The sequence below is a fragment of the Oncorhynchus tshawytscha genome, linkage group LG18 (genome assembly GCF_018296145.1).
Source record: "Oncorhynchus tshawytscha isolate Ot180627B linkage group LG18, Otsh_v2.0, whole genome shotgun sequence".
Lineage (NCBI taxonomy): Eukaryota > Metazoa > Chordata > Actinopteri > Salmoniformes > Salmonidae > Oncorhynchus > Oncorhynchus tshawytscha.
The window spans coordinates 36,710,672-36,728,452 of record NC_056446.1 but is presented as its reverse complement, the minus strand read 5'-3'; the positions used below and the strand labels follow the sequence as shown (position 1 = coordinate 36,728,452).

The window sequence follows — 17,781 nt, the reverse complement described above, 5'->3', positions numbered from 1 at the left end:
CTCCACAATGGAACAACACACTCCAATTAGAACACTGCTTCACAATGGAACAGAGACACACTCCAATTAGAACACTGCTCCACAATGGAACAACACACTCCAATTAGAACACTGCTCCACAATGGAACAACACGCTCCAATTAGAACACTGCTCCACAATGGAACAACACAATTAGAACACTGCTCCACAATGGAATTAGAACACTGCTCCACAATGGAACAACACGCTCCAATTAGAACACTGCTCCACAATGGAACAACACGCTCCAATTAGAACACTGCTCCACAATGGAACAACACACTCCAATTAGAACACTGCTCCACAATGGAACAACACACTCCAATTAGAACACTGCTCCACAATGGAACAACACACTCCAATTAGAACACTGCTCCACAATGGAACAACACGCTCCAATTAGAACACTGCTCCACAATGGAACAGAGACACACTCCAATTAGAACACTGCTCCACAATGGAACAATACGCTCCAATTAGAACACTGCTTCACAATAGAACAACACGCTCCAATTAGAACACTGCTCCACAATGGAACAACACGCTCCAATTAGAACACTGCTCCACAATGGAACAGAGACACACTCCAATTAGAACACTGCTTCACAATGGAACAACACGCTCCAATTAGAACACTGCTTCACAATGGAACAACACGCTCCAATTAGAACACTGCTCCACAATGGAACAACACACTCCAATTAGAACACTGCTCCACAATGGAACAACACGCTCCAATTAGAACACTGCTCCACAATGGAACAACACGCTCCAATTAGAACACTGCTCCACAATGGAACAACACGCTCCAATTAGAACACTGCTCCACAATGGAACAACACGCTCCAATTAGAACACTGCTCCACAATGGAACAGAGACACAGGAACAACACACTCCAATTAGAACACTGCTTCACAATGGAACAGAGACACAGGAACAACACGCTCCAATTAGAACACTGCTCCACAAGGAACAACACACTCCAATTAGAACACTGCTTCACAATGGAACAGAGACACACTCCAATTAGAACACTGCTCCACAATGGAACAACACGCTCCAATTAGAACACTGCTCCACAATGGAACAACACGCTCCAATTAGAACACTGCTCCACAATGGAACAACACGCTCCAATTAGAACACTGCTCCACAATAGAACACTGCTCCACAATGGAACAACACGCTCCAATTAGAACACTGCTCCACAATGGAACAACACACTCCAATTAGAACACTGCTCCACAATGGAACAACACACTCCAATTAGAACACTGCTCCACAATGGAACAACACACATTAGAACCAATTAGAACACTGCTCCACAATGGAACAACACACTCTCCACAATTAGAACACTGCTCCACAATGGAACAACACACTCCAATTAGAACACTGCTCCACAATGGAACAACACGCTCCAATTAGAACACTGCTCCACAATGGAACAGAGACACAATGGAACAACACACTCCATTAGAACACTGCTCCACAATGGAACACACTGCTCCACAATGGAACAATTAGAACACTGCTCCACAAGACACACTCCAATTAGAACACTGCTCCACAATGGAACAGACACACTCCAATTAGAACACTGCTCCACAATGGAACAACACGCTCCAATTAGAACACTGCTCCACAATGGAACAACACGCTCCAATTAGAACACTGCTCCACAATGGAACATTAGAACACTGCTCCACAATGGAACACGCTCCAATTAGAACACTGCTCCACAATGGAACAACACGCTCCAATTAGAACACTGCTCCACAATGGAACAACACGCTCCAATTAGAACACTGCTCCACAATGGAACAACACGCTCCAATTAGAACACTGCTCCACAATGGAACAACACGCTCCAATTAGAACACTGCTCCACAATGGAACAACACGCTCCAATTAGAACACTGCTCCACAATGGAACAACACGCTCCAATTAGAACACTGCTCCACAATGGAACAGACACACTCCAATTAGAACACTGCTCCACAATGGAACAACACGCTCCAATTAGAACACTGCTCCACAATGGAACAACACGCTCCAACAGAACACTGCTCCACAATGGAACAACACGCTCCAATTAGAACACTGCTCCACAATGGAACAACACGCTCCAATTAGAACACTGCTCCACAATGGAACAACACGCTCCAATTAGAACACTGCTCCACAATGGAACAACACACTCCAATTAGAACACTGCTCCACAATGGAACAACACGCTCCAATTAGAACACTGCTCCACAATGGAACAACACGCTCCAATTAGAACACTGCTCCACAATGGAACAACACGCTCCAATTAGAACACTGCTCCACAATGGAACAACACGCTCCAATTAGAACACTGCTCCACAATGGAACAGAGAACAGGAACAATGGAACACGCTCCAATTAGAACACTGCTCCACAATGGAACAACACACTCCACATTAGAACACTGCTCCACAATGGAACAACACGCTCCAATTAGAACACTGCTCCACAATGGAACAACACGCTCCAATTAGAACACTGCTCCACAATGGAACAACACGCTCCAATTAGAACACTGCTCCACAATGGAACAACACGCTCCAATTAGAACACTGCTCCACAATGGAACAACACACTCCAATTAGAACACTGCTCCACAATGGAACAACACGCTCCAATTAGAACACTGCTCCACAATGGAACAACACGCTCCAATTAGAACACTGCTCCACAATGGAACAACACAATGGAACAACACTCCAATTAGAACACTGCTCCACAATGGAACAACACACTCCAATTAGAACACTGCTCCACAATAGAACAACACGCTCCAATTAGAACACTGCTCCACAATGGAACAACACGCTCCAATTAGAACACTGCTCCACAATGGAACAACACGCTCCAATTAGAACACTGCTCCACAATGGAACAACACGCTCCAATTAGAACACTGCTCCACAATGGAACAACACACTCCAATTAGAACACTGCTCCACAATGGAACAACACACTCCAATTAGAACACTGCTCCACAATGGAACAACACGCTCCAATTAGAACACTGCTCCACAATGGAACAGAGACACACTCCAATTAGAACACTGCTCCACAATGGAACAATACGCTCCAATTAGAACACTGCTCCACAATAGAACAACACGCTCCAATTAGAACACTGCTCCACAATGGAACAACACGCTCCAATTAGAACACTGCTCCACAATGGAACAACACGCTGCTCCACAATGGAACAATTAGAACACTGCTCCACAATGGAACAACACGCTGGAACAACACCAATTAGAACACTGCTCCACAATGGAACAGCTCCACAATGGAACACACTCCAATTAGAACACTGCTCCACAATGGAACAACACGCTCCAATTAGAACACTGCTCCACAATGGAACAACACGCTCCAATTAGAACACTGCTCCACAATGGAACAACACGCTCCAATTAGAACACTGCTCCACAATGGAACACACAATGGCTCCAATTAGAACACTGCTCCACAATGGAACAGAGACACATGGAACAACACACTCCAATTAGAACACTGCTTCACAATGGAACAACACACTCCAATTAGAACACTGCTCCACAATGGAACAGAGACACAGGAACAACACACTCCACACTGCTTCACAATGGAACACTGAACACTTCCACAATGGAACAGACACACTCCAATTAGAACACTGCTCCACAATGGAACAACACGCTCCAATTAGAACACTGCTCCACAATGGAACAACACGCTCCAATTAGAACACTGCTCCACAATGGAACAACACGCTCCAATTAGAACACTGCTCCACAATGGAACAACACGCTCCAATTAGAACACTGCTCCACAATGGAACAACACGCTCCAATTAGAACACTGCTCCACAATGGAACAACACGCTCCAATTAGAACACTGCTCCACAATGGAACAACACACTCCAATTAGAACACTTTTCCACAATGGAACAACACGCTCCAATTAGAACACTGCTCCACAATGGAACAACACGCTCCAATTAGAACACTGCTCCACAATGGAACAACACGCTCCAATTAGAACACTGCTCCACAATGGAACAACACGCTCCAATTAGAACACTGCTCCACAATGGAACAACACGCTCCAATTAGAACACTGCTCCACAATGGAACAACACGCTCCAATTAGAACACTGCTCCACAATGGAACAACACGCTCCAATTAGAACACTGCTCCACAATGGAACAACACGCTCCAATTAGAACACTGCTCCACAATAGAACAACACGCTCCAATTAGAACACTGCTTGCAGGATGGGACAGACACACTGAGCGAGAGAGAGAGAGAGAGAGAGAGAGAGAGAGAGAGAGAGAGAGAGAGAGAGAGAGAGAGAGAGAGAGAGAGAGAGAGAGAGAGAGAGACTGTACAACAAAGCTACAGTTCCTCCTAGTGCTTCATAGCTCTGAGCAAAATAGGCCAAGGCAATGTAGTTACAAGACCCAGAAAACCAATACTCATGTTTCTACCTGCACTAATAACGCATCAGGTGAGGGAGGCAGATGAAAAGAGAGAGAAGGAGAAAGAAAAGACTCCTTACATTACACATCTCTCTGACGATGGCCTTCTCCTTCTCACTCAGATCCTCCTCGTAGTCCTCTGGGCCCTGCTTCTTATCCAGGTTCTCATGCACCTCCAACACCTGGTACAATCAGGCATATGGTCATGAAACCAAGTTAGGGAATCAATGTGATTCATTGTTTAAAGCAGCAGTCTCTCACAACACATCAACAACAACCTAGTCCTGCATATACAATGGATGCTCAAGTAAAAGTCCTTGTTTTGTGCTGTTATTTTAAAATAAATCAAATACACAGAGAAAATAATTTTGAAAACCAGATCCACAAATACACATGTATTTGAACCCGAGTCTGTGTGAGAGATAATGTCATGTTGTCATACCTTCATAGCGTGGACCACAGACTCTGGTTTCTGAACACAGGGCAGGTAGCCTGTTACCGGGGTTGACTCACTCGTGGGGAGGCGACCAACCGTGCCCTGAGAGAGGAGAAAGACCGAGTGAGTCTGGTGGGGAGGTGACCATTCGTGTCTGCTATTCCAAGCTATTTGTAATTGCTTGAAGTTACTTACTTACTGTATAGGTAAGGCCTAACCACAAAAGTCAAATTCATTTTGTTCCTTCCCTTATTTTGTAGGTGAAACCCACTGTGTGAGATGTGTTAGCAGAACTGCTGTGCTGGGCCAGATATGGGTTCTATTCCTTGCTGGGTAAGGCTTTTGTATAAGTAAAGGTTTTGGACAGTGCAGAGAAACACACAGCTCCAGGTGGTGTTTACTATTCATATGATTGTTGAGACCTGGCTCAGTTCCCTGCATAATCAGCCTGTTTTAGGTCTTCCAGTACAGGGAGAGAGAAATACTGTCAGAAACTATGGTCCGTAGGATAACACACTGTTAGAAACTATGGTCCGTAGGATAACACACTGTTAGAAACTGTGGTCCGTAGGTTAACACACTGTTAGAAACTATGGTCCGTAGGTTAACACACGGTTAGAAACAATGGTCCGTAGGATAACACACTGTTAGAAACTATGGTCCGTAGGATAACACACTGTCAGAAACTATGGTCCGTAGGTTAACACACTGTCAGAAACTATGGTCCGTAGGTTAACACACTGTTAGAAACTATGGTCCGTAGGATAACACACTGTCAGAAACTATGGGATACAGTGTTAAAACGAGGAATAGGAGCGGACTATCTAGTGTCGGCGTGAATGAAATGAAGGCAGTGTTGTCTAACTAAAACATGCACACTCACACACAACGTGACCTGAAAGTGGAAGTGGGGCAGAACAAAGAGAGAGCAGAGGGCCAACTAAATATAAAACCATGATGATGGTGATGGGAGAAGAAGCCATCCTATTAACTAACTATTAACTAAGAGTGAACAGGAAGTTCAGAATCATCTCTCTCTCGCTCTGTCTCTCTGTCTTCTGTGTCTCTGTGTCCCTGTGCGTGTGTTCCACTAAGGCCATCTCTTACGCTTGGATGAACACATCAGAAGCCAGCCAATCAATCACAGTACAGACCATAATGAGATGGAGACGCGGAGACGTCATGAAAACTGGAACAAAACAAGATGCACGGTTAAGGGCTGGCCTTAGGCACGATACACCCCTTAGCCGTGGTATATTGGCCTTATACCACAAACCCCCGAGGTGCCCTATTCAAAAACCCCCCGAGGTGCCCTATTCCACAAACCCCCCAGGTTCCCAATTCCACAAACCCCTGAGGTGCCCTATTCCACAAACCCCTGAGGTGCCCTATTCCACAAACCCCAGATGTGCCCTATTCACAAAACCCCCAGGTGCCCAATTCCACAAACCCCTGAGGTGCCCTATTCCACAAACCCCTGAGGTGCCCTATTCCACAAACCCCAGATGTGCCCTATTCCACAACCCCCCGAGGTGCCTTATTCCACAAACCCCTGAGGTGCCTTATTCCACAAACCACGAGGTGCCTTATTCCACAAACCCCCGAGGTGCCTTATTCTACAAACCCCTGTGGTACCTTATTCCACAAAGCCTGAGGTGCCTTATTCCACAACCTCCCGAGGTGACTTATTCCACAACCCACCGAGGTGACTTATTCCACAAACCCCTGAGGTGCCTTATTGCTATTATAAACTAGTTATGAACATAATAAGATATACTACGGATTTCAGCCAATCAGCATTCAGGGCTCGAACCACACAGTTTATAATAGAACATATAGTTCTGTATGTAGGGCCTGTCGGCTGGGTCTTAGGTCTAGCTGTATGTAAGGCCTTGGGACTGTGTCTAATTCATTTCATAGTACATGATTCAGTTGAAACTGGCTCTGGGGAGACAGAAGCCTAAAGGCCTGGAGAGCCCGTGGTTTAAACTGGGTGGTTGTGATGTTAGAGAGAGTGGGTGAAAGACATGCAAGAGGATAGCTGTAAGAACAGCAATGGGTAGATGTCTGTTTATAGTTAGTAAAGAGGTGTGTGTGTGTGTGTGCGTGTGTGTGTTCTCACGTTGTGCAGTGCATCTTGGCGTCGTGGCAGGGATGACAGCTGAGACTCAGAGTGGTACAGGGTCATCCCCTTCCTCAGGACACGCAGGTCCCCTGGGTTACACTGCTGCTGGGGAGACAGAGAGAAATTATCACACACTGTTCAATACCCACATCACAGCCCCAAGAACCTACCAACACACTGTTCAATACCCACATCACAGCCCCCCAGAACCTACATCACAGCCCCCAGAACCAACACACTGTTCAATACCCACATCACAGAACCCCCCAGAACCTACCAACACACTGTTCAATACCCACATCACAGCCCCCAGAACCTACCAACACACTGTTCAATACCCACATCACAGAACCCCCCAGAACCTCACAGCCCCCAGAACCAACACACTGTTCAATACCCACATCACAGCCCCCAGAACCTACCAACACACTGTTCAATACCCACATCAGCCCCAGAACCTACCCCAGAACCCAGAACCTACCAACACACTGTTCAATACCCACATCACAGCCCCCAGAACCTACCAACACACTGTTCAATATCCACATCACAGCCCCCAGAACCTACCAACACACTGTTCAATACCCACATCACAGTTCAATACCCACATCACAGCCCCCAGAACCTACCAACACACTGTTCAATACCCACATCACAGCCCCCAGAACCTACCAACACACTGTTCAATACCCACATCACAGCCCCCAGAACCTACCAACACACTGTTCAATACCCACATCACAGCCCCCAGAACCTACCAACACACTGTTCAATACCCACATCAGCCCCCAGAACCTACCCACTGTTCAATACCCACATCACAGCCCCCAGAACCTACCAACACACTGTTCAATATCCACATCACAGCCCCCAGAACCTACCAACACACTGTTCAATATCCACATCACAGCCCCCAGAACCTACCAACACACTGTTCAATACCCACATCACAGAACCTACCAACACACTGTTCAATACCCCCCAGAACCTACCAACACACTGTTCAATACCCACATCACAGAACCCCCCAGAACCTGTTCAATACCCACATCACAGCCCCCAACACACTGTTCAATATCACAGCCCCCAGAACCACATCACAGTTCAATACCCACATCACCCCCAGAACCTACCAACACACTGTTCAATATCCACATCACAGCCCCCAGAACCTACCAACACACTGTTCAATACCCACATCACAGCCCCCAGAACCTACCAACACACTGTTCAAAACCCACATCACAGTTCAATACCCCCCAGAACCTACCAACACACTGTTCAATACCCACATCACAGCCCCCAGAACCTACCAACACACTGTTGTGCACAGGGATAGGAGGTGAAAAATGTCTCATATGGAAATATTCTGAAATGCTGTCCTCTATGAAGAGTCCTCTACGTATTCTCTCATATTCATAAAGATCACAGGTCCCTGGGCGTTCTAACTAGCCATCCACCCATCTGTCTGTCTGTAGGGAGAATCGTCAATGTTTCTTATGACATTTCCAGAGTCACGCACGTTGTGTGTGTGGTCACGTGATGGCTGGAAGAACCTTGTAAACCTAGCTATAAATAACACAGTGAGAGGTTTGTGTGTTTGTGTATGTCTCGCATCTGGTGCAGAACACAGCCTTCTCCCACAACGAAACGCACTCCAGAGAGACAACTAGCACTCCATCACTGCACCTCTGGCTCATGCTGCTTCACATTCCCCATCCATCACTCCTCTAGCATTCCCCATCCACCACTCCTCTAGCATTCCCCATCACTCCTCTAGCATTCCCCATCCACCACTCCTCTAGCATTCCCCATCCAGCATTCCCCATTCCATCACTCCTCTAGCATTCCCCATCCATCACTCCTCTAGCATTCCCCATTCACTCCCTAGCATTCCCCATCCACCACTCCTCTAGCATTCCCCTCACTCCTCTAGCATTCCCCATCCATCACTCCTCTAGCATTCCCCATCCATCACTCCTCTAGCATTCCCCATCCATCACTCCTCTAGCATTCCCCATCCATCACTCCTCTAGCATTCCCCATCACTCCTCTAGCATTCCCCATCCACCATCCTAGCATTCCCCATCACTCCTCTAGCATTCCCCATCCACCACTCCTCTAGCATTCCCCATCCACCACTCCTCTAGCATTCCCCATCCATCACTCCTCTAGCATTCCCCATCCATCACTCCTCTAGCATTCCCCCCCATCCATCACTCCTCTAGCATTCCCCATCCATCACTCCTCCCCCATCCATCACTCCTCTAGCATTCCCCCCCATCATCCATCACTCCTCTAGCATTCCCCATCCATCACTCCTCTAGCATTCCCCCCATCCATCATCCTCCTCTAGCATTCCCCATCCCATCACTCCTCTAGCATTCCCCATCCATCACTCCTCTAGCATTCCCCATCCATCACTCCTCTAGCATTCCCCATCACTCCTCTAGCATTCCCCATCCATCACTCATCTAGCATTTCCCTTCCCAACTTCCACTTCTGAATCTTATGCTACTGATAGAGACAAACAGAACTATACACCATTGGTCTGTAAGACAGGCTGGCATCTCCTCATGGCAACAGCCCTGTTCCCCATCCATCACAATGTCCTGAGAGGTGACTGGAAGACCGGGAGTTATCCTGTCTGAGTTTTGATAATGAGGGGGCGACGTGGAACAGGTGACCACGACACTCTAGGACAGTCCTCTCCTCTTCTCCTGTTCACTCTTACCAGACTGTTGAACTACTCAGACCGACTCAGCCAGAGTAACACCACACCGGTCTGTGTAAAGACTGTTGAACTACTCAGACCGACTCAGCCAGAGTAACACCACACCGGTCTGTGTAAAGACTGTTGAACTACTCAGACCGACTCAGCCAGAGTAACACTACACCGGTCTGTGTAAAGACTGTTGAACTACTCAGACCGACTCAGCCAGAGTAACACCACACCGGTCTGTGTAAAGACTGTTGAACTACTCAGACTGACTCAGCCAGAGTAACACTGAACACCAGGTCTGTGGAAAGACTGTTGAACTACTCAGACTGACTCAGCCAGAGTAACACCACACCGGTCTGTGTAAAGACTGTTGAACTACTCAGACCGACTCAGCCAGAGTAACACTACACCGGTCTGTGTAAAGACTGTTGAACTACTCAGACCGACTCAGCCAGAGTAACACCACACCGGTCTGTGTAAAGACTGTTGAACTACTCAGACCGACTCAGCCAGAGTAACACCACACCGGTCTGTGTAAAGACTGTTGAACTACTCAGACCGACTCAGCCAGAGTAACACTACACCGGTCTGTGTAAAGACTGTTGAACTACTCACACCGACTCAGCCAGAGTAACACCACACCGGTCTGTGTAAAGACTGTTGAACTACTCACACCGACTCAGCCAGAGTAACACCACACCGGTCTGTGTAAAGACTGTTGAACTTGAACTCAGCCAGAGTAACACCACACCGGTCTGTGTAAAGACTGTTGACTCAGACCGACTCAGCCAGAGTAACACCACACCGGTCTGTGTAAAGACTGTTGAACTACTCAGACCGACTCAGCCAGAGTAACACTACACCGGTCTGTGTAAAGACTGTTGAACTACTCAGACCGACTCAGCCAGAGTAACACTACACCGGTCTGTGTAAAGACTGTTGAACTACTCAGGCTGACTCAGCCAGAGTAACACTACACCGGTCTGTGTAAAGACTGTTGAACTACTCAGGCTGACTCAGCCAGAGTAACACTACACCGGTCTGTGTAAAGACTGTTGAACTACTCAGACCGACTCAGCCAGAGTAACACTACACCGGTCTGTGTAAAGACTGTTGAACTACTCAGACCGACTCAGCTCAGCCAGTAACACCACACCGGTCTGTGTAAAGACTGTTGAACTGCTCAGACCGACTCAGCCAGAGTAACACTACACCGGTCTGTGTAAAGACTGTTGAACTACTCAGACCGACTCAGCCAGAGTAACACTACACCGGTCTGTGTAAAGGTCTGTGTAAAGACTGTCTTGAACTGCTCAGACCGACTCAGCCAGAGTAACACCACACCGGTCTGTGTAAAGACTGTTGAACTACTCAGACCGACTCAGCCAGAGTAACACTACACCGGTCTGTCTAAAGACTGTTGAACGACTCAGACGACTCAGCCAGAGTAACACCACACCGGTCTGTCTAAAGTGGACCATGTGCAGTAGGACAGTCTAAAGTGGACCATGTGCAGTAGGACAGTCTAAAGTGGACCATGTGCAGTAGGACAGTCTAAAGTGGACCATGTGCAGTAGGACAGTCTAAAGTGGACCATGTGCAGTAGGACAGTCTAAAGTGGACCATGTGCAGTAGGACAGTCTAAACTGGACCATGTGCAGTAGGACAGTCTAAAGTGGACCATGTGCAGTAGGACAGTCTAAAGTGGACCATGTAGGCAGTGGACATGTGCAGTAGGACAGTGGACCATGTGCAGTAGGACAGTCTAAAGTGGACCATGTGCAGTAGGACAGTCTAAAGTGGACCATGTGCAGTAGGACAGTCTAAAGTGGACCATGTGCAGTAGGACAGTCTAAAGTGGACCATGTGCAGTAGGACAGTCTAAAGTGGACCATGTGCAGTAGGACAGTGAACAAGGGGACTGTTATAATAAACACACTTCAATACTCAAGTAGACAGAAGTCACTTCAAAAATTATTTAAGTACTTTTGAAGTAGTTTTCAGGCCAGTGTTTGTTAAATGTTAAATAAGGGGTATGCAGACCTCTTTCTATTGTGTCTAGGTCTTTCCACTGTTGTGTCTCGGTCTTTCCACTGTTGTGTCTCGGTCTTTCCACTGTTGTGTCTCGGTCTTTCCACTGTTGTGTCTCGGTCTTTCCACTGTTGTGTCTCGGTCTTTCCACTGTTGTGTCTAGCCCACAGCATAATCCATCTTTACAAAGTTTAAAGTGTAAATCCAGCCAGTTTGGAGGGTCAACATTCCATTCTAATGCTCTTATTGTTTCCTTCACAATCAACTACGTTTCACTGCTTCACCTTCACAAAACTGGGACGTTAGGAAATATCTCCACAGAACAGGGAAGGAGGAAATATCTCAACAAGAACCAACCAAATATCACAGATGATTGTGAAATAGACACAAATTGCTTATTTGAAATTAATGAGGCACACAAAAAAGTTTATTTTTTGCACTACACAATTTTGTATATAGTGAATTTCAAATCACAGAAAGTCAGTAGGTTATTAAGATAAACGATAGGAGACAACTTTAGCATTTGATCTAATTAGTTACTGTGAGCGGACCAAGTTATTGGGCGTCACTCTAAAGCGGGAAGGTGGAATAAACGAGTCAGGAGTAGGTTTTCCTGATTGAACACATTTGGTCAACACAAACACTCCAACATAATCAATGAAAATCTTCCAAGGAAAAACATACATTATCTTTAAACTACAACAAAAAGTCTTAGTGGTTCTTTCTGGATAGCTCCTCTCTCTCGGTGGCCATTCTTAGTGGTTCTTCCTGGATAGCTCCTCTCTCTCTGTGGCCATCTTCCAGAGATAGTTTCCCCCCCTCCTCTGCTGGTTCCATTCTCTCTCTTATAGGGGAAGGAGAGTATGTCATTAGTACCATCAGCTGTGCTTAATTGCCTCTGGTTACCTTGTCTCCCATGCCTTGTGGGCTACTATCCATGAGCCTAGCCTGCCCTCTGGTGGTCCTTCCACATACCTTCCCCCCCAGGACCGAACCGGAGGGTCGGGCGCCAGACGCACCGTCTTGGTCGCGTCGGGACAGCGCGTCTGCATTCCCGTTCCTCGATCCGGCCCTGTGGATGACATGGAAAGAGAACGGTTGTAAAGACAAAAACCATCTGGCTATTCTGTTGTTATTGTTTCTCTTACCAGCCATCCACGTGAGGGGCGCATGGTCAGTAACTAATGCAAACCTCCGACCCAGTAGGTAGTACCGGAGATAATCGAGGGCCCACTTGATGGCTAAGGCCTCTTTCTCTACGGTCGCATACCTCTGTTCCCGATCGCTAAGCTTCCTACTAATGAAGAGAATCGGCTTCTCTGCTTCACCTTTACCCTGAGCTAGTACGGCCCTGAGCCCTGTATCCAAGGCGTCGACTTGCACAATGAATTCTTGTGAGAAGTCCGGAGCCTGTAGAACGGGATCAGAACACAGGCCATCTTTTAGCAATTGAAAGGCCTTTTCCGTCTCGTATTTCCACTCTACCTGGTTTGGCAGGTTTTTCCTGATGAGGTTTGTGAGGGGGTTGGCAATGGTTGCATATCCCGGGATAAAACGGCGATAATATCCTGTTATCCCTAAGAAGGCCCGAACGTCTCGCTTGGTCCGGGGTCGAGGCCAGTCACGAATTGCCATGATCTTCTCTGCCTGTGGGCGTATTTTCCCATTCCCCACGGTGTACCCCAGGTATTCCGCTTCGGACAGGCCCAGACAGCATTTATTTGGATTGGCTGTCAACCCTGTGGCTTCCAAAATCACGAGCACCGCCCGTAATCGCAGGAGGTGACTATCCCAGTCCTCGCTGTGGATGACCACATCGTCTATGTATGCCGCTGCATACTCTTGATGGGGCCGTAGAATGGCATCCATGAGGCGTTGGAAAGTTGCAGCGGCACCGTGCAGTCCGAAGGGCATCCTCACATACTGGAAAAGCCCCTCTGGGGTGGCGAAGGCAGTCTTTGGGCGATCCTCCGGAGCCCAGGCACTTGCCAATATCCCTTCGTCAAATCCAGGGTAGTGATGAACTTGGCCTTTCCTAAGCGCTCCACGCGGGGCATGGGATACGCATCGAATGTAGAGATGGCATTCACGGCCCTAAAGTCGTTGCAGAGTCTCATACTACCATCAGATTTGGGGACCAGGACTATGGGACTGGACCACTCACTCGTCGAGGGCTCGGCTCGATCACGCCCATCCTCAACATCTCCCTCACCTCTTTCTTAGCGATGACTCGGCGAGCCTCAGGAATCCTGTAAGGGTGTATAGGCACCTTCTTGCCGGGTTCAGTGTGGATATGGTGGAACAGGACATCTGTTTGTCCTGGGAATGGAGAGAATATTCGACCGAAGTTCATAATCAGCTTGTCTAGCTGTCTTGACTGCTCCGGTAGGAGAGTTTGGACACGGCGCACCTGTGGTAGAGCCTCCTCTTTTCCTTTGCCCTCCAGGGCCATCAAAGCCACCTCCTCCTCTCGTCCATGGTACGTCTTCAGCAGGTTTATGTGATAGAGTTGGACCTTCTTCCTCCTGTCAGGTTGCTTGATGAGGTAATTGACCGGTGAGACCCTTTTCATTACCTCGTAGGGCCCCCTCCACTGCGCCAGCAAGCGATGTTCGGCCGTGGGCACAAGCACCATCACTTTCTCTCCCACGGTGAACACACAGGGGGTCGCGGACTTATCATAGGCCCGGCCTTGGGTCCTTTGGGCCTTCTCCATATGCTCCTTGACTATGGGCCACACTGCTGACAGGCGGTCTCTCATCAGGGTAACGTGTTCTATTGTGGATCGAAAGGGGCATGGTTGGGTCTCCCAGGTCTCCTTGGCTAAGTCAAGGATTCCTTGACAGGGTCTGCCATAGAGCAATTCAAATGGAGAGAATCCAGTGGATGCCTGGGGTACTTCTCGCAGGGCAAACATTAAGTGTGGCAGAAGCATGTCCCAGTTTTTCCCGTCTCGGGACCCCACTCTTCTCAACATGCTTTTAATTGTTTTGTTCAAGCGTTCACACAACCCGTCTGTTTGAGGGTGGAATATGCTTGTACGTATCTGTTGAACCTGATATAACCGACACAAGTCCTTCATCAACTGGGACATGAACGGGGTTCCTTGATCGTCTTGGGGAGGCCCACACGAGAGAACATCAGGAATAACTCCTTGACAATTCCCTTTGACGACATGTTACCTAACCTTAACCCCTAACCTTAACGCCTATCCTAGCTAACGTTAGCCACCTAGCTAGCTAGCTAACATTAACCACCTAGCTAGCTAACATGAACCACCTAGCTAGCTAGCTAACATGAACCACCTAGCTAGCTAGCTAACATGAACCACCTAGCTAGTTAGCTAACATGAACCACCTAGCTAGCTAGCTAACATGAACCACCTAGCTAGCTAGCTAACATTAACCACAACAAATGGGAAATGTAATGCACATGAAATACGTTGTGGTGGAAATTGTGTAATACTCACAGAAAAGTGTGTCAGTCCTAAATTTCAAATAAGTCATTTGTGTCTGTTTCACAATTTTCAGCAGATATGCGTCAGTTCCTTTCTCCATCTCGAGATCTCACATTTCACCAAGTTCGATATACAAAGCTAAAATTCCTCAACATCATCAGATCAACAACAGATCAACAACAGATCAACAACATCAACAACAACAGATCAACAACATCAACAACAACAGAGCATATCACTCACATCCCAGGCCTCAATACAACACACTGTAGCATATCACTCACCTCCCAGGCCTCAGTACAACACACTGTAGCATATCACTCACCTCTCAGGCCTCAATACAATACGTACCACACACCAACAGAGCTGTGGACTATGCGTATAATTAGCGTATAATTAGCTTGCATGCTATAGCGTCTTGATAGTGATTTGTCTGAACATGACGCCAACATGTAAGCTGACAGGTGTGAAAGGCCCATCACCAGAGAAAAGAATAGCAGCGTAGAGTTGGAGTGAGAGAGTTACCTTGTTTCTCTGTATCTGTGAGAAACTATATGTGCTAAAGGCCTGAATGTGGGGGGAGCAAGAGATGCTATGAGAGGACGGCTGACCAGTTGTTTTGTGTGACATCGAGGTCATAGGTCATTGTAAAGCAAAGTAAACACATAACAGATGGCAACACTATGTCTGGCTATGTAGGAGGATAGTAACTGTGATGATCACAAAGCAGAGATATACATTATCTTACCAAAACGTCTCTAAAGGAAAGTTAATATCAGGTATCCTTATGTAAAAGGTCATGGAGGACAATCTTTAGCACCTACTTATTAATTGACTCGAAGTTTTGTGTCAGTGGTTCCAGCCCACACACTTTGCCAACATAATAATCTGAAGGAAGATCACTGGGAAAATAAGTGCTAAAAATAAATAGATCCCAATTAAATGTATATTTAAATCGCTTTTATGTCTTCAAAGACGATGCTTCAGTTGGTTTATTGCTACGGTGCTTTTGCACTGGCGTGAACTGAGCCTCACGTAATAGAATAGCATACAGTGCTTCAGTGTATCGAGCCATACAATTTAAAGCAGAGATCATCCAACTAGATTCAGCCGCGGGATGATTTGTTCTTCAGAGGATGGTCAGGGGGTCGGAAACATAATGACAAATAATTTGCAGACTGAAGCCTAAACAGATATTTGATTAAAACAGTTTCAAATCTTGTGGGAATACTTTGGAACAAATTTCCAAAATTAAAATCCCTTGGAGCTGATATCCTGTTGGTTTGACAATAATAATAAAAAATCTACATCTTTATTTTTGGCTCAGAAAACTTGGGAGGCCAAATAAAATCACGTCCCGCGGGCCACCCGTTAGGGAAACCTGATTTTAAAGGGGAAAAAAATACAAAACAAAGTGAAAATATTTCATGTTTATATGGCTGATGACTATATGCTGAGATAGGTTTTAGGATCGATTACCTATTGGTTCAAAAGGTTTTAGGATCGATTACCTATTGGTTCAAAAGGTTTTAGGATCGATTACCTATTGGTTCAAAAGGATTTTAGGATCGATTACCTATTGGTTCAAAAGGTTTTAGGATCGATTACCTATTGGTTCAAAAGGTTTTAGGATCGATTACCTATTGGTTCAAAAGGTTTTAGGATCGATTACCTATTGATTCAAAAGGTTTTAGGATCGATTACCTATTGGTTCAAAAGGTTTTAGGATCGATTACCTATTGGTTCAAAAGGTTTTAGGATCGATTACCTATTGGTTCAAAAGATTTTAGGATCGATTACTGATTGGTTTCAAAAGGTTTTTAGGATCGATTACCTATTGGTTCAAAAGGTTTTAGGATCAATTACCTGTTGGTTCAAAAGGTTTTAGGATCGATTACCTATTGGTTCAAAAGGTTTTAGGATCGATTACCTATTGGTTCAAAAGGTTTTAGGATCAATTACCTATTGGTTCAAAAGGTTTTAGGATCGATTACCTATTGGTTCAAAAGGATTTTAGGATCGATTACCTATTGGTTCAAAAGGTTTTAGGATCGATTACCTATTGGTTCAAAAGGATTTTAGGATCGATTACCTATTGGTTCAAAAGGTTTTAGGATCGATTACCTATTGGTTCAAAAGGTTTTAGGATCGATTACCTATTGGTTCAAAAGGTTTTAGGATCGATTACCTATTGATTCAAAAGGTTTTAGGATCGATTACCTATTGGTTCAAAAGGTTTTAGGATCGATTACCTATTGGTTCAAAAGGTTTTAGGATCGATTACCTATTGGTTCAAAAGGTTTTAGGATCGATTACCGATTGGTTTCAAAAGGTTTTTAGGATCGATTACCTATTGGTTCAAAAGGTTTTAGGATCAATTACCTGTTGGTTCAAAAGGTTTTAGGATCGATTACCTATTGGTTCAAAAGGTTTTAGGATCGATTACCTATTGGTTCAAAAGGTTTTAGGATCAATTACCTAT

At 46.1% G+C, this 17,781-nt stretch overlaps 1 protein-coding gene across 6 annotated transcripts in view; it reads right to left on the bottom strand.

Moving 5' to 3' along the window:
* Positions 1–17,781, bottom strand: part of LOC112248124 (coiled-coil domain-containing protein 85C-A-like) — a 127,253-nt gene that overhangs the window by 13,991 nt on the left and 95,481 nt on the right. For all 6 annotated transcript variants that reach the window (XM_042300995.1, XM_042300999.1, XM_042300996.1 and 3 more), the window contains exons 3-5: positions 7,087–7,191; positions 4,971–5,066; positions 4,609–4,710 (exon numbers count right to left, since the gene is read on the bottom strand). In XM_042300995.1, the coding sequence (XP_042156929.1) occupies positions 4,609–4,710; positions 4,971–5,066; positions 7,087–7,191 (303 nt within the window). The remainder of the gene's footprint in view (positions 1–4,608; positions 4,711–4,970; positions 5,067–7,086; positions 7,192–17,781) is intronic.